General features: G+C 40.9%; 1 protein-coding gene across 2 annotated transcripts in view; it reads left to right on the forward strand.

The window, feature by feature from the left end:
• DNAJC5G (DnaJ heat shock protein family (Hsp40) member C5 gamma) overlaps positions 1 to 26,732 on the forward strand; it is a 102,549-nt gene that overhangs the window by 32,922 nt on the left and 42,895 nt on the right. For both annotated transcript variants that reach the window (XM_030198595.1, XM_030198596.1), the window contains 3 exons: positions 8,485 to 8,604; positions 9,561 to 9,774; positions 12,188 to 12,341. In XM_030198595.1, the coding sequence (XP_030054455.1) occupies positions 8,485 to 8,604; positions 9,561 to 9,774; positions 12,188 to 12,341 (488 nt within the window). The remainder of the gene's footprint in view (positions 1 to 8,484; positions 8,605 to 9,560; positions 9,775 to 12,187; positions 12,342 to 26,732) is intronic.

Raw genomic sequence — 26,732 nt, forward strand, 5'->3', positions numbered from 1 at the left:
TTTTTAGTGACGTGGGAAAATATTTGTCTTCTATGAAAAATCTAGAAAGACTATTAATACAACTAAATGCCTTGAAGGAAGTATTTGCAAATAACACAGTTTAAAAATATTAATCATTCAGCATGAATACTAAACTTTTAAGATTGGATGTTGTGGATAGGTCAATAAATCATGACATTTGAGGGCTTTACATTTTAATTAGAAAGCAACTTTCCTCATTTTCCATAGTAAGAATGATAGTGTTTAAAGGCGGCTCAGTGAGATTTGATGTCATAAGGGTCATTTTCTGATGGTTACAAATAGCAATGGAACTATAATGATATGGGTGGCAATTCTATGAATTGGAGCCTTGGTCTAGGTGCCCCAATGCCCTGGGCTTAGTGCCAATTCTATTATAGCATCTTGATGCCAAGATTCTGTTATTGAATACTGGTGTAAGACAGCATTGGCATGCCCATGTTTAGGGGTGCGCTCTTACACCATGTCAGTGGCAGCTGTAATTGGTGGGCATAGTTTATAGACATACCTGTGGTCCACCAATATGTTCCCCCCTTGCAGTTAGGCAGTGTGGCACTTAGGCACTACTTTCTATAATAGCATCTAGTGCACATAGGTGCCTATCTGTCAATTAGTGGCACCTATCTTGGTGTCACTTTATAGAATTGCCCCCATGCTTTGCAGTATCTTGTTAAGATAGTAAATTTGGGCACTTATAACTGAGACCACCTTTTTAAAGCTGCTTTTAACTCTTAACTCCTATTCACTTAATTCATTCCCACTTTAAGTAATTCCCCTTATCCCTTATTTGTGCTGTTTGTTTATCTTGATTAGATTGTAAGCTCTGTCTGAGTAGGGACTCTCTTACTTAGGGAAGCTCAAAGCAGCTCTGAAAACTCACCTTTTAAAAATTGCATACCCCACTAATTAGTAACTTTGTATGTGTTTTCTCTCTGACTTTCTCTTTTCTTGGCAGCATAACTTGATTTATTGTGAACTGCACAGAAGCCAACCTTGGCCTTTTGCGGTATATCAGAACACTGTAAATAAATGGTATACAGTGCTGTGTATGTCTAGTAGCGCTATAGAAATAAGTAGTAGTAGTACTACTATATACCTCTCCTGAAGTTTTTTTTTTTGGGGGGGGGAGTAGGGGGGAATCACTGCAGCTTCTTTAGCCCCCTTCCCCCCCCCCTTTTCTTTGTCTGTGGAAAAGAGCATAATAAATCAGCCCTTAATGTGCCACTGCACAGTGCTGGCTGAAAACAGCCCCTGTCCTGCACCAAACTTGCAGTCAGTAGCATGCTGGCAAATGCTGATGCATGAAACAGAAAGGCAGTCACCTTGGGTAGCATCACCATAGCTTGGGTCCTCAGTATGTGTGTGTCTTATTTCCCTGTCATTACCCAGTGCCTGACTCTTATTCCCCTGAACCTTGTTATCCACTAGTCTCTCATATTCCCCTGCATGCTGTCATCGTTTTTTGGTTTTTTTTTTCTCATTTCTCTGTCCCCCATCTCCCTGTCTCATTCATGTATCCTGTCAAACCCATGTCTTCCCCACCAGTTCCAATCTCCTCGCCTCCTCCAACAAACCAGCCACCAGTCCCAGTCCTTGGACAAGGATAGTCCTGCACGGTGCAGCTTGGATATAATACTGATTGAGATGGGCTCTGGTTCTTTCAGCAGTGGCAGCCACATAAGAAAATCATTGTGAGTGAGAAATCCTGGGTGCCATGGTGACCTGGCACACATTTGTCGATCTCTGAGTTGTTTGCCTCCACTGATAAACCAGTTTTACATTGGTGTCCCACCAATTTATGAATGGCACTGGGGTTTGTGTTGACTAAGGCATTACTATCTAACAAAGGGCAACAGTGACACAGGAGTCTGAAGGGAAAGAGAGAAAAATCAGAGAAGAGAGAAAATGCAAGGGGATCTGAGTAAAACAGCACAAAAAAAAAGTTACAAAGAAATATTTTTTTACTTTTGTTTCTTAAAAATTTTGACTAGTGCTCAAGTTTTTGAAATGTCTGCATCCCCGTTTTTTCACATGGTAGAGGTCATTCAGAGGAGGGCTACCAAACGGATGCATTTCCTGCATCATAAGCCATATGTACAGAGGCTGAAGGGAGTTAATATAATCTTCAGTACAGTCACTTTCAAACACTGGGTGGTACACTAGTACTGAATCATCGCCCCATTCCTGTCTTTGTACCCATTCCGGTGGCACTGTTGCAGCATTCTCCTGTCAGCTTATAGCTCCATGCAGTCCTCTATATCATGATTCTCATTGAGAAGTAGAGTACGGGCACCACACAGTTCCAGAAGTTGGCATACACATTAGAGAAATTGATCAGTTTGAGGGACTGGGGTGGGGCTAAGAGTGAGGGCTAGAGGGAGGTTACAAGTGTCAGTAGTGTGGGGGCTGTGTGTTTGGGGGGGGGCAGAGGTTACAAATGTGAAGATGGTGAGAGGAGGGTTTATTTTGCTTGTTAGTGCTCTGAGTCAGGGGCATATCTGAGGTTTGGCGGTGGGGGGGCAGGGTCTAGAGTGAGGGGGCATATTATAGCCCCCCCTACCGCCGTCAACCCTCCCCCCCTACCGCTGTCACCTACCCCCGAGGTCCGCTTCCTCCTGCCGGTTTTTTAAAATATTACTTCAGCTGGCAGGGGACCCCAACCCCCGCCAGCCCAGCCGAGGTCTTCTTTAACTTCTTCATCCTCGTGCTGTGAAAGCTGCATCCTTCCAGTTGGACGGAGTCTGACGTCGCAGCACGTTGTACGTGTGGACGTCAACGTGCTACGACGTCAGACTCCGTCCAACTGGAAGGATGCAGCTTTCACAGCACGAAGATGAAGAAGTTAAAGAAGACCTTGGCTGGGCTGGCGGGGGTTGGGGTCCCCCGCCAGCTGAAATAATATTTAAAAAAACCGGCAGGAGGAAGTGGACCTCGGGGGTAGGTGACAGCGGTAGGTGGGGAAAGGGTTGATGGCAGTAGGCGGGGGAGGGTTAACAGCGGTAGGGGGGTCCAGGGCGAAATCTGCGGGGGCCCAGGCCCCTGTGGCCTCACGCAGATACGCCCCTGCTCTGAGTTGTAATGAGTGCAGCCTCCTTTCTCTCAACAGCACAATGCAGATTAGTGGTGGCCTGTTTGACCCATCTCCTTAAAGGTATAAGGTTGGGAAAGCAGCATATCTGTTTTAGAGTACTAGTGCTGCTAGCCTGCAAGCTCTTCATCTGTCAAGGAGGCAGGTCCAGTGGGATTGTCCACCAGGATGGAAGGAGCACTTGCTCACTTTTACTGCACTGGTTTTTAGCCTTTTTTTTTTTTTTGTCTGTTGGGACACTGGGCGATTCTCACATATGTGACCATCAGAGTGTAACATATAAGCATACACGCTGTTTTCCAAGATCCCTCATTTCTGCATCAGTGGGTATGAGTTTCCCCATAAAACCCATTGTAACAAAAAATAAAATCAGATTCTGATGTCATCAGCAATAGCAACATAAGCTTTTTTTTTACTACAGGGATGTTGTAAAATGCAAAACCTACAAAAACAAACCCCACTCCACCTCATCTCGTCTAACATGTATACTTACCACATGAATAGCAAAGCTGCCATATCATAGTAGCATTAAATTCCAGGAGTCAACAGCAACAACCCTACCTCTGAAAAGGCAGCACTGCAACACCAATTCATGTCCTGTTGAGAAAATACAACAAAGACTGCTACATATTCCTCTGTAGTAGAAAATTCTTACCTTGAAAATACATACAACAGCTGTATTGTCAGGTACGGAACAACTGACAAATACAATTGTGACGACAAAATTGAAACAGAAACACCAATAATCCACTTTCTCTGAGGACAAGCAGGCCATAGGTTCTCACAAGTGGGTGACATCCTCCAATGGAGCTCCGGTGCAGATTTTACCCAGAGTACCCAGAATCTTAAAGAAGCCTTGGGTAAGCCCGCACCGTGCATATGAGAATGCCTGCCTGCCTGCCCAAGCCATTTCATTTAATCCACGGAGCTGTCTTTTGTCGTAGTGTAGCAAGTTGTGATCTTTGTTTCACTTTTTTGCCTTTCTGCTTCTCTTTTGTGAGTAACGCAGGATTTTTCTTATTTTGTTAGACTTTTCTCCCTTCCTCTTTTTTTATTAGGTTTTTTTGGCTCTTCTGTTTCCTTACATTTTTTCGCAGCTCCCAGTCATTTTTAGACCTGAGCTCTGGCCAGGTTACCTCCAAAGCAACAAAACAAAAAAAAAGCCCATAAGGCTTCTTTTCCCTTTTTCCCCCCATCCTTGAACCATTTTATTTCACTCCCAAAAACCTCCATTGGGTTTAATAGGACCATGTCTGTTACTGACCCACATGATGTGGCTATTATGTCTGGGACCTGATCATGACAAGTCCTCTGATCTCTTCTGCATTTTAGCATAGGTTATGCTAAAATGCAGAAAAGAACTTGGAAAAAGTAGAGAGGATATGCGTTGGAGGTTTCTCAGCACAAGGAAGTCTGATATATCATCTTCATCATCACTACTGGAGCTGCATTGGTGCTGAGGAGGACTCCCCCTGCCTTGATGTTGAGTATCGGTAGTGATCACCCGGGCTGAGCATCCTTGGATACAACTCAGGAAGCATGTGGATTCTGCATCATCTGGCTGCCAGTAGGAAGGGATACCACCCATTAGTTCAGAACAGTGTTGCTGACTAAGGAAAGGAAAATTTATCATCTAAGACATAATGTCTCCATTGCCCTGCCAACATTTTTTCCCAAAACCTCATGCCCATTCTGGCAAAAGCACATTTACACACCTTGGACTGCAAGTGAGCATTGGTCTTCAATTTGGAGTGAATGAAAGCCCATAGACAGACCATCCAGCTTTTTGTTTCTTTTGACCCAAACAGGATGAGGCAGCCATAAGTAAATACATTTTGTCCAATTGGCTAGCAGACCTCATTTCCTTTACTTATTTCCATCCTGGGCTAACTCTCGAAAGTCATGTTACTTTTCATGTCAGAGCCATGGTTGCTTCAGTAGCCCTCTTGAGGTCAGCTTCCATTGAGGAAATTTGCAGAGCTGCGATGTGGTCTTCAGTCCACACATTCACATTCTGCTTTGAGGAGAATTCCCAATGTGATTGGTGGTTGGACAGACAGTTCTGCAGAATTTGTTTGGGGTCTAGAATCCAACTCCACCATCCTAGGGTCACTCATTTCTGTTCCAGGCTGCACGTTCACAGCAGTACTGTTTTTTGTTGTTAGTGTTATTGGCTCTGGTTGGCCTTGCCATTGCAAGTCCCTATTGACTGTTGTTTTGTTTTCGGTGAGTCTTGTAGCTAGGGATTCCCACTTGAGAGAAACCTATGGCCTGCTTGTCCTAGGAGAAAACAAAGTTCACCTGTAGCAGACGTTCTCTGAGGACAGTGAGCCAAGGATTCTCACAATCTCTCACACCTCCTCTAGTAGTTGTATTCTTTTTCTCTCTTTTTTTTCTTTTTTTTTTTAAGTAGAGAGGTGTGGTAGCCGTGTTAGTCCACTCTTAAAGGTTATCAATAGAAATCAAACAAAATAAAACATGGAAAAGAAAATAAGATGATACCTTTTTTATTGGACATAACTTAATACATTTCTTGATTAGCTTTCGAAGGTTGCCCTTCTTCCTCAGATCGGAGGAAGAAGGGCAACCTTCGAAAGCTAATCAAGAAATGTATTAAGTTATGTCCAATAAAAAAGGTATCATCTTATTTTCTTTTCCATGTTTTATTTTGTTCTCTTTTTTTTTTTAATCCAAATGCGATTCTCGCATGACTCGTGCATGCATTGTGCAGACCTACCAAAGGCTTCTTTAAGGTTCTGGAAACAGGAAACACTGGGTAGCATCTGAACTGGGGGAAAAAGTGTGTCTTATAGTCTGAAAAATATGGTACTTTTGGTCCTGATGAAGGAAGACAGAATTAACGGCTCACTGGGTCCAGAAGAGGAGCTGGCCATGTCCTGCTTAGATCTGATGATGACTTCTTGAACAGAGAAACTTTTCTGGGCATGTGTGAACCATTGCTTTTAGCGATCCCTGCTTGACCTAGTGTCCAACTGATTAAAAAAGCTATCTGCCTGAGGTAAGGGATGACCTCGCCGTCTGCTTCCTCCACGGCACAGGGAAAAGAGATTAGGCCTCTGTTCAGAGCTCATGTCAAGGAACTGGCTAAATGTAGGTGCATGACTGGGGCAGTGTCTGGGGCAAGAGTGTGTGTGTGTGCATATATGTTGGGACAGGAGAGTATGAAGAACAGGGGCTCTATGTGAGTATATATTAAGGATGGGGGGGTGGAGTCAACTGTATGGTGGTGTGGTGTTTGCAGGTAGCAGGTGTTTTGACATAGGAATTCAGGTATGGTGTTAGGGGTGCAGTAAACGGTTCAGGAGAACACTGTCTCCACTCATGCTCTCTTGTTACTTCCTTTTCACCCTCCTCCCTCTCACACGCACATACATAAAGTTTCAAATTAGGCTGGGACAGTGGGAGGACATAAGTGGGGCAGCTGCTTGGCTTACTTCCAGGAGTGTGTTACATCCTCTTGACCATCTACTTTCATCACCCCAGCAAGACTGGCACCAGAAGAAGCACATAAATGCATACCTGTCCTTGGGAGCGAATCTTGGGGTAAGAGCTGTATCAGTTGTTACTTTGGTACTTCAAGCCTTCGTCTGCTGCCAGTCTTATTAGGATTGATGAAAGCAGCAAGATATCATTGCAGTAGGTATGCTCTGTGTCTGCCCTACTTTCCTTCTCCCTGGGGCCAATGCAGAAAGCTACTGCGAGCCTAACTGCATACTATATGTGTACATTATAGAGCACAGAATGCAGAGAGGACTTGAACACACAAATTAACTTGCATAGACGACATGGTCCAGGTGCTGTATTAAAATGTATGGTAATAAGGTCATTTAAGTATTCCGTGATGAGAGTATGCCACTCTTTTGATGCACATACAATGCGAGAATTTTCTCACCAGTTCCAGGGTGGCGTAGAAGGATTTGCAGAGGATTTTATGGCTGTTTTTGAAGTTTCAAAGGCAGACAGGAGATAAACATGTACGCACGTTCAAACAAAACCGGAAGTGAAAGTGCACATCTACACTTGTTCTTCTGCACCTAAATATGAGCCTTGCAAAAATTGCACGAGCAAGCAGTTTTTGCAGGGCTCATATTTAGACGCAGAACAAGTGTGAAGTTTCATCACAGTTACTCTTCACATTAGCCACAAGTTTTCCGCTCTTAAAATTTGAATGCTTTAGGTTTCTGCATGGCACAGTATTACACTCGTAGTAGAAGCTATATATATGTAAAGACATTTGCATGCAGTTCGACTGTGAACCTTTTTGCATCGGCCTCCTAGTGAGTCACTACCAGCAGGGAGGAACAGATCAGGCGCCTTCTGAGCCCATGACACACCTCCCAGTTCTTCCTGACAATACCCTAGTTGAGAACCACTGCCTTAGAGGGAACTATGTGCTTGGTCTGGAGAGCGGTAAAAAAATCCCCCCTCCCCTTTCACACTGCTCTCACCAAGTTTTAGGTACTTGCTTTCCTGACCATCAAAATGTTTTCTTGAATGGTTTCTAATTCTGATTGGGAACATAAGAGACACAAGAATAATGGAAAAAATGATGGTTGCAGTAGAGGGGAGAGACAGAAAACAGCAGGCCTTGATATTTGAACAAGAACTTCCATCATTTAATCCATTTTGGAAGGGATCAGCAGCAGTCAGGCCCACCTGTTACATTAAACCTAGGTGAAACAGCTTGTTGTTAGGGTTTGTTTCCCTTTACCATGTTGACTTTTTTATTGTGTTTTAAAATGATTTCAAGTAACATAATCTAATGTTACTCACATTTTAAATATTTAGAAGATTCAGTGAAGTACCAGGGGGAATATCATGTTCCTTTGAACAGCTCAAAAACAAAAGGACATATTTTGAGGCTGAAAGAAGGGGAACTCTTTAAAATAATACGAGAACTTTTTTTTATTGACTGGGCATTTGTAACAGATTTCTAGTGAATGTAGTAGAAGCTTAAATAGCATGGAATTCAAGCATGTATGAACAAACCTCAATAAACGTAGAGCAAAAATGAGAGGGTATTGGTGATTGCTGAGGATGTGCTAATAGAATAGGTACAACTTGGCAGATTAGACTAAGCGGTTCACGTTCCGCCAATATCATTTTTTTAAAAAGGTATGTTAATTATGGCTGAGAGCAGAATTTATCTTAGGAGGACCGAACAAGATCAAATCTGTGTTGAAGGCCTGGAATTTATTCTTTGGAAAATAAGAGGTCATAGTTGGGGGGAAAAAAACACACATGTTTCTGTGGCAGGCAGTAACACCTGAACTGCACAACTGTTTAGAAGACTGACTAGCTTTTTATTGTAAATAGACTTGTACTTTTCATAGTCCTTTCTTTCCCCCCTTTTATAGAGACAAGATGGCTGAACCCAGCAGACCACAGCGCAAAATGTCCCGGACGGGAGAGAGTCTGTACCTAGTGCTAGGGCTAGAGAAAGGGGCTTCACAGGATGATATCAAGAAGGCATACAGGTAGGGGCAACCCCCCCTGAACTTTAACAGTTGTACTTTTAGGACTTGAAGGCTGATTGGAGTCAAGCATGGTGATGTTCTGGCAGGGGCTCTTGGGTGCCCCCTTTTTAAATTATAATTCTCTGTTGGGTAGAATAGCTATTTTACTTTTGACAGTGGATTACAACCATTCTTCTTTAGTCTTGCCCTTAGTACCATCAGACATCATAAGAAGATAGCATGTGACTTGAAAAAGGTCTGACTTTGTAGCAGACACTGAATGAAAACTTAGACATGACCTGAAGTTCAGACAGTAGAGATAATGTATTATAAACAGATCTCTGAAAAGGGGCATTGAGCAATACATAGACACTTAAAAGTATTGAGACTTTTATAATTGTAGGTTACTAATCATACATTATTGAATTTAAATGGTCAAAAATAATTTTAAAAAATGTATAAAACCCTGTAGTAGAATGACCAACCCCCAATAAATTAATTTAGTGATGCAAGCAGAAAAGAAACTTGGTTCGTTTCCCAGTTCAGGCTTGTTTTCCTCTGACCAGTTGTGGAAAGGCAGAGTGAACCAATACTTAACGACCCTTCCTGCTTAATCAGCAAGTATTGTTGAGCATGGCTTTGAAGGAATGTCTTGCACTTTCTGCAGAAAGATGGAGTAAGCCTTTGTCTATCCTAAGCAGGATGAATGTTGTGAGTGGTGACTTCAATTAGATCCAGAATGGGAGGCGTAAGAGGGACTTTTCAGAAAAAGGGAAAACCTAGCTATGCCTCTGAGACTTGCCTTATGGTGTGTTTGTATAATGCCACATGAATCATGGGTCCCTTTAAGTTTGCAGTGTTTTGCTTATTGTTGTATAATACACAGAACATTTCCAAGGGTCATATTTGGATTACTGTCCTCACTCTGTGCCTGTTAAATTTTTTTTGTTAAATTTGCTCACATTTCCTGTGTATAGAAAACTTGCACTGAAGTATCATCCAGACAAAAACCCAGACAATCCTGAGGCAGCAGAGAAGTTTAAAGAGATCAACAATGCCAATGCCACCCTGAACGATGAGAACAAGAGGAAGATTTACGATGAGTATGGTTCCATGGGGCTGTATATGGCTGAGCAGTTTGGTGAGGATAGTGTCAAGTACTACTTCCTGATGTCCAAGTGGTGGTGCAAGGTGTGTATGTAGTGTTGAATATTACCTCTAGGCTCTAACTTGGATCCTCCTCCCTAAGCAAGGCCTGTTTCTCATACACTGTGGCAGCAACAGCACCCCTAGACATAAGTCTGCCTCTTCTGTTCTGAAGGCTTCAGTACTGGTACAGGGCTCGTCCCTCATGTAGCTGATGTTCTGTCCTGTATTTTGAAGGCAAGAGAGATCCTAAAAGTGGGTTATAGCTTTTCTGTCAGGTGAGAGTTTTTCTCTCCGCTCCTCACTGCAGTGTCTGTGCAAAGAGCCTTGGCTAGATCTCTCCCCCCCCCCCCCCCCCCCCCCCCCAAGAAGATGCCTTTCACATGGGACAACGTACTCCTACAGAGATCTCCTTCCTATCTTAAACTGTCCCTTTCTCTGTTCAATAGCTTGTTGAATTTGTGGAACTTCTTTAAGACCATAATAGCTTCTAAACCTGAATTAGTGGATCACTTTCTTTTCCCATTCTGCTTCTCAGATAGTTCCCCTCCTTTCTGTTTTTCCTCTTCTTAGCTGTGATTTTTCAAGGATCTATCCCCTTTTAACAGTAATCTTCTGACATATATAACCTCTTTTTCTTTGTTAACTGGGGCTTTGTAAATAGTAGGCTCATTAAGGGAGATTAGCTCAATTTATTTGAAAAGCTATGTAGCCAGTATTCTGATTTTCAGTTTCTAAATTGTAACCCAGCACAAGATGCTCAGGGGTCCCAGGTTTTAAGCTTTCCTTCTATGGTATTTTGTCCAAAGCCCAGCAACAGGTAAATCTCCCACATGCCTCACACTTCATGACTTCCCCCCTCCCTCCCTGTGCATGATGATAATGTTTTGGGAAATATTACATGTAACCTGTCTAAGCATCACACCCTAGTTTTCATGGAAGGCATTGATGGGATTATTTTGGTTAATCTTCCTCTGTCCCTTGCATGCTTGCATGACATGAGATGATTAGGTTTCTCATCTGTAGGCAGTGGCAGGGTATTTTTTATGTTTTCTGTATTGTAATTTTTAGTATATAATCACAAGCAAGACATCTTGCTAAAGAAAAGAAATTGGAATATCTATAAAATAATTAACAAAAGAAAAAATTATAATCTAGTATAATTTCCAATTTTCACTAGACCAGTACTTTTAAAATGATCCATTTCACAATACATAGGTAAAGGAAAAGAAGAAAAGTAGCCTGTGTTCTGTAATTAGTGACAGCATAATTAGTAATACAATTTACTAGCAACCTTAACTATAGGTGAGCTAGTCAACAATCTCTACAGCTGGAACTGTGCCCAATGAGATTTGGAGATCACTAATATAGACAAAGGTTGAGGTTCATAAATATATAGCGAACACCCTGGTATTTAACTAAACATTTGCAAGGATAATGCAAAAAAAAAAACAACAACAAAAAAACCCACCCAGCTTCAGTACAGTAGGTTTAATTAAAAAGAATTCTTGCCACCTTTTCTGTGTATCTTTAGACACATTAGGGAAAAACTGAACTTTAGAATTCAGAAAAGTATTACAGTACAGTCTCGGTTATCCGACTTTGTAATCCAACCATCCAGCATATTCGACAGACTCCCCGGTGATGTCATCGCATTTATTTCTGTTAATCTTTGTGTTAGAACAATTTTTGAAAATCCAGGAACTTTACCTTTTTGTTTGTTTTGTGAGGGGATTATGCAGTATTTTCCATATTATCCGACTTTTTCAGCTATCCGACAACTGGTTGATTCCGTTTACGTCTGATAATCAAGACTGTACCGTATCTTTAACATGAAAGAACATTTTAAGGAGCCAGTCTCTGTCGAGGTCCAGAGGACAAGTTGTCAAAGGCAGCAGCAGGTTCTGATAGAGCTTTGCCTGATAGACTACTCTGTTCTTGTCCATGGTCACTGCACTGAGTGAGAGCACAGATTTTTAGTTTGGGAAGCTATCAGCCACTCATTTATGCTCAAGGCTGATTGCTATTCATGTCTGTCAACGAATGACATGATGCCTGCTGATACTGACAAGAAGTCTCACCTCATCACAAGAAAGATAATCCTATTGTCTTTTGACAGTTCATCATTACATTAATTTAGGTTTATGCTGACTACTAGACAGCTGCTTTGCAGCTCACAAAGCATTGTGACTGTGTTTGCCTTTGAGTTGTAAATGATAGTCTAGCTCTGAAACATTAAAGTGATCTGTAAAATTCCAATAACTCCAGCTCCCACGTCTTGCACACCCTCCTCCTGAGCTGTTAGCAGCCAGCAGAGTCATTGCTGGCGGTGAATAACATTTTTTTTTTTTTGCTCTCTCATTGTCGCCTGCTTTTTCCTAATTCTTTCTTTTTCCTCCTTTGCTTTATTCTCAATGTTCTGACTTAGTGAGTGGTTTATGTTGTGGCTATGTTCCAGGCCCTGGTGATCTGCTGTGGCCTTATCACGTGCTGCTGCTGCTGCTGTTGCTGCTGCTTCTGCTTTGGACGCTGCAAACACCTTGATGAGGATGATTCCTACAAATATGTGGACCCTGAGGATTTGGAGGCACAGATCCGAGCTGAGGAGGAAGGTAAGTGAGGGCTTAGGATGGGAAGGTTTGGCAGGATAAGCCAGAATTAATTTCGTCAAGAATTTAAGTTTGCATGTCACACATGCACTAGGCTTCAAAGCCCCAAAAGTCTGAATGTTACACAAATTCTAGTAGAACAGGGAGAAGCAGTCCCACCTTTTTGGTTGCTTGTGATGTCGAAGCATACCACCTGAGAGATGCCTGCTGCATTATTTTTTGTTAGTGGCTCAGTAGTAGTGATTGCTACACATTACAATGTGTGTCACTCATGTAGAAACAGCAGTTCCATGACTCCCTCTGTCCTGTTTGAATTGGTTTGGGACTGGGAGACTTCTAATGAAGTAGCACTCAACCCCTGGGAGTAGAAGAATGAAGTACTAGTCTACAGTAACAACTCATTAACTTATAACAACCTGCATTGGCCACAGTGTTTGTGTTTTCTCTAGGAGAAAGTATGAAAATTTCAGGAGATTGCATTCAGTGATTTCCTGATGAGACTGGGATAGGAAGGAATAAGTTAAGAGGCATTTGCAGGGAAAATAAACAAGGGAGGGGATAAATCCTATGCACAGAGAAAACAGTAATGTATACAGCTACAAGAGTCTCCCTGCCAGTTACATGCAGCATTCAAATTTGAGGTTCCAGTGTTAAATCTTAAAGCTAAAATGTTTACTTGGTGGTATGGTATGTGCCATGAGGCAGCAAAAGATGAGTTTTTCACATTTGTCCATGTTTTAGTGTGCCAAAAGTGCAGTATTGTCACCCTGGGAGGTAGGAGCAGCTGTGATACAGGTGGTTACACCTTCCTGGCTGACTTTATAGATGTTGCTATGCAACTATGAGATGTCAGTTTAGTGTGGGAGGGGGGGACAATGTGCATATATATGTCTTGGGGGACATTGGGTAAATGAGGCTCAAGGCAGATAGTTCCTTGAAATCAGGAATGATGGTCCCATGGCACCAGATTTTTCAGACTCCTCTGTGGTAAGCACTGCTGTGGATTAGAGAAGAAATGAGAGAGATTTTATATGTACATTACTGCAAAAGCTGTAGGTATGAGTTTAGAAACTGCATCAGTTTTAAAATCCATCCATCCTTAAAGATTGTAATATGGCATAGCCAGAGTTTAGTCTTTGATCCTGTATATCAGAAACCAGTGTCCTGTTGTTGCAGAGCTATGTTAAAATAAATACAGTTTAGTTTTCTTTTCACGCTGATCCTTGTGTCCTAAAACAACAAGCCCAATAGAAATGATCTCTGTAATTCAGGAACTGGATTGGGCCAGGAAAGATTTGTTTGGCGAAGATGTCCTTGTGGGGCAAAATGTTAAAAGGAAAATAATCCTTTATAGAGAGAGAATTTTAAAGGGGGAATTATCAGTTGTTGGCTACCATTAAAATGGGTTATTTTACTCTTAAGACCTGGTCACTAATAACTGGGGTTATTTGCATAAAATGGAAATTGTTTCTAAAATAGCAAGAATTATGATAAAGCAACATGTCTTTAATAGTAGCCAACATTAAAAACTCCCCCTCCTTTAGTGTTTTACAGCAGCTTTATAGAGTTTTTTTGTGTGAGAAGATTAAAGGCATAGGAATCCAAAATTGCCTTTAGCAGATTTATTTTGGTATTAGTCATCTATTTTCTTAGACTTTGTATTAATAATGTATTCTTTACAGCTCTGGTTTGTCTGACTTTTGAACTAATCACTGCAATCAACCACTGTATCTAGTTCCAAGATTATAGTCCAGTGTTGATGTCGGTGTGCACTGACATTTCAGAGCTGGTTTTTAAAGGTGTAGTCTTCCTGTTTTGGCTGCTCCAAGTGCAGTGTATGGCCTTTAGTAGAGACGAGAAGCTTTATAATATGGGAAGATTATATGCTGCCACATGAGTGCATAGGGGATAGGGTGATAGCAGTATTGCTGAAGCAGGAGGATTGCTCTCCCCCTCATTTTTAAAAAGTTTTTAGTTTGAATTAGGAAAATGAACTTAATGGGCAAACAGTATCAAATAATAATGGTATAATCAGATCAAAGAGGATTCATTAAGCCCAAAAATAGTTCATAATTGTAGGGAATTGAGAAAAAAATAATAGAGGAAGCAGTTATACAAAAAGGGTAGAATTGAGAGGGGAAAAAAAGGCTAGTTAAAGCCTATTCATAGGACATTCTAGACCACTCCTAGATCTACTACTTCACAGATCCCTTGGCCTCCAGAAAAAAATACATAAAGAGTGATTATTATAGACTATCAGATGTTTACAAGAGTATCTCAGCTGAAATTAAACCCCAATAGTCAGGACCTTGTTGTCTGAGGTTTAGGAGCTGCTTCTGTCTGCCTTTGGTCTATCTAGAAACAAGAATATTGCCCCCCCCCCCCCCCCCCCCCCCCCCCCCCCCGGAAACTACAATCCTTAATTCTGGAAAAAAAAAGGCATAATAAGGAATCTTTATCTTGGAGGAAAACAAAGGTAACCAGTAAATTTGATCTGTACACTATTTCTTCAGTGGAACTCTCCAATTTGTCAGAGGAGACATCCATGACTGATTGTGTATTGTGTCTCTGGTGTTAAAGGTTTCTTAGAGTGATTATTATAAACTATCAGACATTTACAAGAGTATCTCCGCTGAAATTTAGCACCAGTGTCCAGGACTCTTGCCTCAGGTTTAGGAACTGCTTCTGTCTGCCTTGGGTCCATCTAGAAACATGAAAATAAGAATATTGCCGCCCCCCCCCCCCCCCCAACAAACTACAATCAATTCTGAGAAAAAAAAAAGGTATAGTAAGAAATCCTTATTTTGTAGGAAAACAAAGGTAACCAGTAAATTTGATCTGGACACTATTTCTTCAGTGAAACTCTCCAATATGTCAGAGGAGACATCCACTACTGATTGTGCTTCTGGTGTTAAAGGTTTCTTAGGAGTTGACAAATAGATTTTAATGAAGAGGAAGCTAAGTCTCCTCTATATTTAAAGACTTCTTTCAATAACTTATAGTAGAGGAAGTCAGAATCTGAGGAAAATGTAATATCCTCAAGTTTTAAGTGTTCTGTATATAGTTCCCAGAGTTATCTTTCTCTGAAACAGCCTGTCCTTTCCGAGGTTTACACTTGTTGGATATGATGTACGTGGGCACTTAAATCATTCAGCCTTAACAGAATATCCAAGTTGTGTTTCCTACATTGTAGGCAGTACTCCAGAGCAAAGCTTGTAGAGGGATTCGGTGGCTGATCAGGGTGAATCCAGAGTGAGCTCTTCAGGTCTCACTAATGGAGGGATTTCCAGTGGTCTTCCCTCTAGGGTCCCATCTGCATTCTCTGGAGCAGGATCCAAAACTGTCACGACTAAAACTGGAATTCTTTCCTGGGGCACCAATAGATGCCATCCTTCTTTTAGATGCTGTTGGCTGCACTTGTGATTCTGCCGCCAACAGTCCCATTATCAGTTACAGTAGAAACATTTTAATAGTAATGAGGTGAATGAAGAGCCACAGAATAGCAAATGGTCTGCTGTCATTTTATTGTGTGAATCCTCTGCAGTTAGTGTGTATGTATGTTCACGTGTAACATGATTTACATATTGCCCAAATTCTTTGTGTGACATATTTATAATATAAATTGCATTTTTAGGAGTAGACTATCCAAAGAAAACTAATGGTTGCCTTAGAGAACCCTTTTAGCGAAAGGTCCTTTTGCTGTAGCACAGGGTTATGTAAATGCAGTCCGCAAGGGCCACCAATCATTTTACTTGCAAAATATCTACTATAAATTTTAATTAAGTATGTTTGCATAAACTGCTTTAAGAGTTGCAAATTTCAATAATCCTGAAAATCAGACTTTAAGGAACACACAAATTGGTCTCATGATCTGGACATCCACAATAAATATTCATGAGAGAAATTTCTGTTCATTGGTTCTAAGAATCTAGTTGTCATTGGTTTTGGTACTACTAACTAAAACCAGATCTGTAAGATCTGGGTTGCTATGCTGTCTGGTAATGACCTCTCTTGAATTGACCAGCAGTGAGAGTTCAAGCCTTATAAATCTGAGAAGCCAGCCATTGAGCCTAGAAGATCCTTCAGTTGAGCAGCTGTAGTCATTGCAAAGATGTATTTAATATAGAGTAATAATCTCTCTTGGTTGGACACCGAGTACATATTGGACCAAATTCTGTAATTGGCTATGCTGTAAACCTTGCCTAAAGTCAGGCACGATTTATAGACTATACATAGTGACCATTTACACCAACAAAAACCTGGTGTAAATGCCTGTGCCTGACTTAGGCATGGATCAAGCACATTCTATTCTGTGTGCATAGTTTTTAGGAACTCTCATGATCTCATGCAGCTTCCACTGCCACATCCCCTTTTGTGATCTGCATATTAGAATTTACGCGCAGCGCTTTACAGAATACGCTTAGAAAGTTGCACGCATAAATTCTAATTATTGCTGGTATTTGCTTTAGTGATCAATTATCAGCACTGATTGACTCTTTAAACAACTAAGCTGACTTGCAATTTGGCCACTTGGCCAAAATTGCACATGCATCTTTAGTTGCTATAGATTGTATCTCTGTCAGGGTACTAGTAGGGATGTGTTCTTTTATTTATTAATAAATACAATTATACAAAGCAATTACAAGAAACATCTTGCTTTAGGAAAGACCAGAAATAATCGAGTAATATTTAAGCAACTACAACTTTGAAACCGTCCACAAAGAAGGAGGAGTTACCAACTTGATCTACCTGACCGTCCAAGGGTTCTTCACCTCACCTCTCCAACCTACCCATAGCTGCTTCCTGTACCTGGCAGTAAATTCTTTTTTTATTTATGTAGTGTGCCAAACATTTTTGTAGCATGTATTAAATGTTTTAGTGCATACAGACACAAACATACTAGTTCAATGCACATTAAAATAGCTCGTGTATTTAAAAAAACAAAACAAAAAAACACACACACATTGAAATGGAAAATAAAAATCAAAGCAAAAAATGTAAGAGCAGAAAGATGAGCTCTGCTGAGTCAGACCAAGATCCATGAAGCCTAGCAGGCTGTCAAAATAGCCAAGTCTTTAGTTTCCTGTGAAATAATTTATTTATTTCTAATCAGAGTTTAGTAATTTGATTCCATTCACAAGATCCTGCTCCTGATAGGTTTTTGTAGTCCTATTAAATCTGCATTCATAGGAACATAAGAATAGCTATACTTGGTCAGACCAGTGGTCAATCTTTCTCAGTATCCTTCTTCCAATAGTGGCCCAATTCAGGTCACAAGTACCTGACAATCCCAAATAATAGCAGCATTCCATGGTAGTAGTCCCAAGTCAAGCAGTCGCTTCCCCATGTCTGTCTCAATAGCAGACTAAGGACCTTTTCTCCAGGAAGTTGGCAAAACCTTTTTTTTAAACCCAGATGTGCTAACTGCTGTAACCACAACTTCTGACAACGAGTTCCGGAGCTTAACTATTTCAGTGAAAAAATATTTTCTCCTATTTGTTTTAACAATATTAACATGTAGCTTCATTGAGTGTAGGGACTGTATTTGTAAGCAAATATTAGTTGCAGAGGTTAGATTGCCTTGGCGAATATAGTGATGCAAGTTTACCTAAGTATTGTAGAGCTTCTCTCCCAGATTCTTATGTACTGTTACCAGAAGTTTAAATCTAACTCTTTGGGGCACAGATAATAATGAAAATGTTAGTATTGGCGTAACACTATCCCATTTTCCTGCTCTTGATAACCTTGGTGGCAGTATTTTGAACAAGTTATGTCTATATAATGATCTCTTATCCAATCTCAAATATAAAAGATTACAGTAGTCTGAGAAATAACTAGATGTGTGCATGGGGATGGGGGCAACTGGGAAATCCATGAGTATCCGCGGTGTTTGTCACAAAACAATCATTAATATGGGGATGGGAGGTGATGGATCCAAAGTGAATGGGGATAGGAGGGGATGGGGACATTGTTATGTCCCTGTACACACCTCAACTCAAACTTCAAAATCCTTATTTGACAAAGTGTAATGCCTATTGTTAAAAAACAAGTTAGTGGACACTTTTTAATGTCTTTTCTGAATATACAAGATCTTTTAAATGTGGATGGTGGAGGGATGGTACCAGTATGATGAGGATGGGGTGGAATGGAAAAGAATTGACTAGGGCAGTGATGGGCAACCTTTTGAGCCTGGTGTGTCAAAATTCGCCAAAAAACCGAGCATAACTCGGGTGGTGTGTCACTTCGAGAAAAAAAACCATAATTTCGCGATATTTATAGTTTAAATAACAAAAATGTATAATTGTAATATATAACTGTATTTAATAAACCAAAAACTAATTATTTAACTTACCTGCCGCTATTTCTAATGGCGGGAAATGGCACCCATGATTTATTCTCCCTTTTTGTTTTCCCTCTCTCATAACGAATTGCTTCAAACAAGTAGTGAAAGGAGCATTATAAAAGTGATTTCTTAGTTGGACCGGTATTTTTAGGAACTTCCCAAACAAGTGTGGAGCAGGAGCAGCAGTCAGTGTCCAAGCACAGCTGAGCTAAGGCTGTAACAGGATCACAGAGAGGAAGAAAGCAGCCGCTGACCCGACTTTATTTGTCTGAAGAGAGCAGCAGCTGCCTGGGTTACTCGCACTCAGGTTCAACATTTAATCACAATTGCCTCGAGCCTCAGGCAGTTTTTTCATCTGGCTGAGCTACAACTGCAGTGAGCTGTGATTGGTTATAGGGAGCCTGTCTGGCGCCTAAAAGGGCACTCCTAATTGGATGATTCTGACGAAGAGGACTGCTTGTTACCAAGGCTGCGAGGTGGGGTGGATCAGGGGGGTTCCGACTTGGAGGGGGGTTCTGAAGCTGCGATAAGACCACCAACGCCCCTGTTGCCCCTGCCTAAGACCGGCCCTGACAGTAAGAGCAGGTAGGCTGGGTTCTATTTGCTGCGGGCTTTCAACCCGCGTGTCATCCAAAATGGCTACGCGTGTCAGTGCTGACATTCATGTCATAGGTTCGCCATCATGGGACTAGGGGATAGTGAGGGGATGGTAGCAATCTGATGGAGATGGAAAAGAATTGACTGGAATGGGTGGGAATGGGAACGAGTTGTCCCCATGCACACCCCTGGAAATAACTGCTACTTGCTTATATGTTTCAAGTTATCCTTTCTAATTTGAATGAGACACAGGCTTACTATCTGTTTACTATCCGTTTCTCCTGCATTAATCCTGAATCCATTATTTACAGTAATTTGATATATCGTCTGAACTAACACATAGACCTAAGTGGTTTATATTAAAAAAAAAAAAGTAAAAACAGAATAAGCACAAGGAACTACACATTTCTGATAGGAAAGCAGATAGGACATATGCTCATATGGACCAAGACATCCAAACAGGTGAGGCAACCACAGGAGGGAGGGGAAAGGGGATGATGTTTGAAAAGGACAGCTGTAGACCACGAACGGCTAATTTACACCAAGACTTCTAATTTCATTTTCTAGCTTTGTCAAGTGTATATATGGGTTGCTGAGATTGAAGAGCCAGCACCTCCAGTCAAAAGGATTTCAGTTTTTTTAATTGTTTTTTTAAAATACACTGTAATTTGTCCTAATCCATATCTATATTCTGTAATACAACCGACAGTTATTATACAGGTGTCCTCCAGAGAGGAGCTCATCAGAAACCACCATATCTGTATATTAACATAAGAATAATAGAGCAAATTTAAATCTAGCAACTGACAAAAAAAATTAACTCAAATATACATTGAATGGTATCTAGGATAATGGTGAGCCCTGTGATATACCGTACTTTTCTACCCAAGAAGTTCATCACCTTGTATCGCCATACAAGATCTTCCAGTTAAACTTATAAACTAGCTTAGAACCTTTTCCTGTTATTCTCCATCTGTCAAGTTGTGAATTTTCCGACTTGTTCAGACCTCTGTTGCTAATATCTCTTGTTGGTCAACCTTGAGCAATATGTTTGAACAAACAGCATGTGTGTGAGCCAGAGCACTGGCATTTTATAGTCGTCCTAGTTCTCAGCACTGCAGCCTGTCAGTCAAAATTTGTTTTTCTCAGGGTACAGCTGCTGCTATAGATCACTTCAGTGACATAAGATACAGCTTTAAGAAAGCATTTAATAGTCTGGTTCAAGACTATAACAGTTGTTTTCCTTCTGTCCTTTAGATTGTCAAAAAGTACCTAGATTGTTCTAATAATGGAGCAGCAACCTCTTTATAGTAGCTACAAAACCAAGTAGTTTAGGCACTCTGATAGAATAATCCTAGGTCCAGCTGGACACAAGTCCCTCTGTCTATATCTTTAGAGTGGTTTGCCAATTGCCATTTTGGTATGCTAAGTTTTTTCCACAAAGATGCAGTGCAGCCTAACAAGTGCCTGAATCCACAGCACCAGAGAGACTGGTCCCATTTTTCATATTTTGTGTGCTTATTTTACTGATTCTTAGTAAATTTAATGATGGTTGGCAACCTTTCTGACATCTGGGTGTACAGGGTTGTGTTTTTTTTTAATTTTTATTTATTTTTTATTATTTAAGAAGAAATAGAGCATTGGGCAAATAGGACCTCCTTTTACCCCCCCCCCCCCCCCCCCATGCAGTTGGGTCACTTAGATTCCAGCATCCAAAGTAGCCTTAAATAATATGTTAACTGCAAAAATCAAACATTTGTTTGAGAAACTGAGTAAGAAATCAGACACCTGTAGAGAGACTGGTATAAAGTGCCATATGTCATATGTATGATTATCTCCCAGTTGGTGAGAGATCATGTGTATGTACTTGGTGCAGAGAGTTCCTAGCTCTTAGAGTCTGATCTCTTGAGGCTAGAGTAGCAGACTTGGAGGAGCTGAGGCAGACAGTCTGTGTTCAACTTAATGAATGGCTAGAAAAGAGTAACTGGCTAGATCCATGTCAATCTGGATTCAGACCTGGTTATGGAACAGAAACGGTCCTCATATCCTTGCTAGATGATCTTCACAGCTTTTGACTCTGTGGATCTTGATACCTTGCTAGCACGACTGACAGAAACAGGTATCAATGGAACAGTACTTGCCTGGTTCAGATCCTATCTATCAGGCAACAATCCATAATGATTGGCAGCAACTCATCACCACCATGGACACTGACCTGCGGAGTACCACAAGGATCGATACTGTCACCTATTCTGTTCAGTATCTACCTCAAGCCACTTGCTGAGCTGATTCGGTCAATGGACACTCAGTTCTACATCTATGACAACACAATATGTACTAGAACATTATAATTGGTAGTGAAGGGTAAGGCAAAGTTGTAACATATAGATGAGTAAGAAAGTAGGAAGAATTAGAAAGTAAGGTGACTGATTTGAAGAAAATTGCAGATGATATGAAACTATTCAAAGTTGTCAAATTGTGAAAAGTTGCAGGAAGACCTTAGGAAATTGGAAGACTGGGCATCCAAATGGCAGATGAAATTTAATGCGGACAAATGCAAAGTGATGCACATTGGGAAGAATAATCCGAATCAGTTACCTGATGCTAGGGTCCACCTTAGGAGTCGGCACGCAAGAAAAAGATCTAGGTTTCATTGAGGCATATTTTCAAAGCACTTTGGGAGGCTAAGTTCCATAGGTTTCTATGGAACTTTGGGAGGCTAAGTGCTTTGAAAATGAGCTTGATTGTGAACGATATACTTAAATTTTCTGCCCAGCTTCTTACAGGCAGCATGGCTACCAAAATGGCTGCAGGAATGAAATGCCAACACTTAATTTTCCACAATGATATGGATAGGTTCTTCCCCTGGAAGTTCAAAGTCATGATGTAAAATATTGGCTCTTTACCTCACACTAACAAAATTCACTTCATTCCACTACAGTGTTCAAACCACTTATCTCTACTATATTTAGAAAATAAGGAAGACTAAAAAATAATTTGAAAAGATGCTTGCTGTAGATGCAAAAATTTGTAATAAAATATTTTTTCAGATGCATTAGAAGCAGAAAGCGGTGAGAGGAGTCATTTAGACCATCAAGGAATAAAAGGGTCACTTAGGGAGGACAAGGCATTAGCATAGAGACTGAAAAAAAAATATTTGCTTTGGGCTTTACTGAGGGAGGATGCAAGGGAACTACCTGTGCTAGTTAGCAATGGTATTTTAAAAGTGACCAAAGGGGAGGAATTGAAACAAATCTTGGTGAAGATGGAAGAAGGTGGTATTGGTACAGATCCCCCTGGACAGATTTAAGGGGGGAGATATCAGTACTCGTTTATTAGCTATAGAACAACGTTACATTTATACATGGGGAACAGTGGTGCCTATGGGCCTCAATCAGGAAGTAGAATGGGTGTAAGGGTATGTCTCTTTAAATTCAATAGGTGGGGCTGTGCATCATGGGTAGATTTAAATTTGGCGTTGGACACTCCCCAGTAAATTCAGAGACACGGCAGTTGACTTCCGTGCTGAGAAAGTCTCATTCAGGCATGCAGCCGAATAGAATTGAATGAAGTAAGTGAAGTTAAACACATGAAGTATTGTAATTTAGTGAGTAGAAAGTATATTTTGAATTTGGATTCGAAGGGGTGATAATAGGATTGTGTTATTGTAGATGATGTGGTGGTTCCTCCTGATGAAGAGAGCGAAATGCGGTCCTGCATAGAGGAACCGGCGTTTGTATGAGGACCAAGTTAACAGCAGATGTGGGAGTGACATACTCATTCTGCTCATCAAGTACCTGAAAACGACTGAAAGTTGTTTTACTCATTTTGAAAACTGTGTTAGAGACTATTACAACCATCTCCAGAACATCATTGTGAAATTGGGAAATCACAGAGAACTGTGATAGACGGTTTTTCTAACTCTGTGGAGATCACTTGTGATTTGTGAAGTAGCAAGTATTTATGTGATAAGTGGTGTTAAAATATTCAGGAAAACATCACTAACGCGAGATGGTAACAAATTATAAAAGCATAAATAAGTATAAGCAAGATCAGTACGAACATTATATATATACATCCACTAGACAGGTACTACGAATGAACGAATGTGTATGGAAGGTATGAGTGAGTATTTTTTGTTATAGGTGGTTTTAAATGCATGTGCGTTGTTTTGAAGCACATGTGTTCAATAAAGATATTTTGTAACTAATAGACTGGAGCGAGTTTGTAATTCATAGTAGGCGTGTTCCAGCAGCTCTATTGTGTCCCTAGTTGAGCGGTAGAAGATGGAAGAAGCCAAATCAATAGGTTATAAGAGTAAATCACTTGGACTGGATGGTGTACATCCTAGAGCAGCGATTTTCAACCGGTGTGCCACAGGTAGCCAAGCACTACTTTGAGGATCCAGATCACCAAAGGGCCCAGCATTTCTTCCACTCTCCTCTCTTCCCCCTGCCCTGTTCTACCTTAAACCGCATCTTCCAAGGAGGTTCCCCAGCAGCGCCAACAATTCACAACTGCTGCTTGCAGCCTCTCTTCTGCCATGACCCGCCCCCTTCTCATGCAACTTTCTGGTTATGCAGGAGCAGGCTGCAAACAGTGGCTGCGAATTATTGCTCTGCTGCTGCTGCGGAACCTTCTTGAAGTTGTGATTTAAGGTAGATGGGGGGAAGGGGTTTGGAGAGAAGGAGAGGTGCACCTGGGGGAGGAGGATGAAAGCAAGAAAGAAAGAAAGACAAATGCTGGAACCATGAGGAGGGAATGGAGGGAAGAAAAAGAAAAATGCTGGACCCATTGGGGAGGGGAGAAAAATACTGGTTCTGGGGAGTGGAGGTGAGTTAGGGAAGGAGAGAAAAGACATGTATCGGAAGGGAAGGGAGGGAAGAAGTGAAGAACAGGAAGTAAGCAGAATTGATGGACCTAGAAGAGGAGGGGAGAAGTGATTAGACCTAAGGGGAAGGAGAGAAGAAATGATGGATCCAAGGAGTAGAGGGGAAGAAAGAGACATAATGGCCCTGAAGGTGGAGGGAAGGGAGAAAGAGATGTTGGGCCACAGGAGCAGGGAAGGTGGGTGTGGAGCCAACAATTGAGGGATGGAAGGAGGAAGAGGGAGGGGAGAAACTGAATAGGGGAACCATGAGGGAGAGGTCATGGGGGGGTTGTCAAGGAAATGAGTGAGAGGAGAATAATTTATACAAGAGTAAAAATGCATTAATGGAGTAGAGGAAAGATAGAAGGGATTAGGAGACGGGAAGGAATGAGATGAGAACTGGGAGAGCTAGGGGTGATAGAAAGAGATGGAAAGTTGATAGGTAGTTGAAAAGTAAAAAGAAATAGAGAACTGCAGAGTGAGAAAGCAGTTGAAATCTGTATTGACAGAGGCAGAAAAAGAAAGGGAGGAAAGAGCTAAAAGAGAAATCAATATGTCAGACACATGTAATAAGAGAATGGAACGAGACAAGTGGAGAGATGAGAAATGGATAGCAGTCCCTGGAAAGAGGAGAAAGACAGGAAAACAGAAAAGAAAAATTAGAATCACTATGATTTGGGGGGGCGGGGTGTCCATACAAAAGTAGAAAATGTGTTATTTTGAATTAACTGTTAGCATAGGAAATGCATATCATGGATGTCTTTGTATTATGTTCAGTATAAAAGGACATGCGTTTCTGTTTTTTTTTATTTCTCCCAATGTTGTGGTACATGCCTAGTTTGATGACTAGGAGTTCCCAGCAATTTTTGTCTTTGTATTTCAAATTTGTGATACAGTTCTGTAGTTGAAGAGGGTCTGTCTTTGTGTTGCGTGTGACTGGGATATGCTATTCTGTGAGCCTTTAGCTTCTGTGTAGAGATCTGTAGTTGTCCCACTTGTTCTGCTTCACCAGTAGGAGTAAGTGTCTTGGTGTGTTTGGACCCCAATGTAATATTTGTAGTGCTGCCTGTTCATACGTAGGGTTCTTGCTATTTGAATTATAGGAATTAGTACTACCGTTGTATGACATATTTGTACATGAATGTTAGGATTTTTTTTCAGGCTTTTTATTTCAAATGGAAAGTTTTTTTTTATTTTGCTATAGCTCAGATGACCTGAGAATCAGAATATTTGAATGCCTTCAATGTTTTTGAATGTGTGTTTGTGGCTAATTTTGTTATCTTTGAAGTGTATTGTTGCCCTTTTGCCAACTTTTGACTTCAAGAAAAATGTTCATCTATAAAGATAACACAATGATTAAAAATGTAATCATTGAACTTTGTATCCTAAAAACATGGGTCTAAAAACATGGGTTCTTAAATCAGGGTTCTCAACACAGTCCTCAGGACACACCTTGCCAGTCAGGTTTTCAGGATACCCACAATTAATTTTTATGAGAGATATTTGCATGTCCTACCTACATTGTATTCAAATTTATCTCATGAATATTTATTTTGGGTATTCTGAAGACCTGATTGGCTAGGTGTGTCCTGAGGACTGGGTTGAGAACCCCTGCCTTAAAGGGGGAAAGGGAAACAGACTTGGATATACTGTGTTTCTGTGGTTTCTGCAACTACATTCAGAGCGGTTTACATAGAGGCTCATTTTCAAAGCACTTAGCCTCCCAAAGTTCCATAGAAACCTATGGAACTTAGCCTCCCAAAGTGCTTTGAAAATATGCCTCATAGTATATACAGGTACTTATTTGTACCTGGGGCAGTGGATGGTTAAGTGACTTGCCCAGAGTCACAAGGAGCTGCAGTGGGAATCAAACCCAGTTCCCCAAGTCCGCTACACTAACCACTAGGCTACTCCTCCACTGATAGTGTGCCTTGACTATCTGCTCCTTGTGTGCCGCAAGATGAAAAAGGTTGAAAATCACTGCCCTAGAGTATTGAAAGAACTCAAAAATGAAATTGCAGATCTACTGTTAGTATCTCATTAGATTGGAATGTGGCCAATGTAATACCAATTTTTTTTAAAGAGGATTCTGGGGGTGATCCATAAAATTAGAGACTGATAAGTCTGATGTCAATGATATCTAAAATGATAGAACGAAATTACTGAATACAGACAAACATGGTTTAATGGGACAGAGTCAGCATTACTTTAGCCAAGGGGGCCTCACCAATCTGCTACAATATTTTTGAATAATCATGTAAAGTAAGGTGAGTTCATGTGTGTATCTAGATTTTCGGAAAGCAAAATGAAAAAACCATGGGATAGGAGTCAGGGGTAGGGTAAATAGTCGAGTTCCATAGGGTTCTGTAGTGAGACAAAATTATTCATTTATAACAGGTTGAAAAACACCGGTCCCAACTGCAGATTTGATCACCTGACTTATTGTTCCCATTTCTAGATCAGTTATTAAATCACATGCAGAACTTGCAGGGGGACCTTACAAGACTGGAAGACTGAGCATCCAAATGGCAGATGGCCTTAGTATGCCCAAATGCAGGTCTTTCCTGTGCACTAAGGCTATTTT

The sequence above is a fragment of the Microcaecilia unicolor genome, chromosome 3, assembly GCF_901765095.1.
Source record: "Microcaecilia unicolor chromosome 3, aMicUni1.1, whole genome shotgun sequence".
NCBI classification, from domain to species: domain Eukaryota; kingdom Metazoa; phylum Chordata; class Amphibia; order Gymnophiona; family Siphonopidae; genus Microcaecilia; species Microcaecilia unicolor.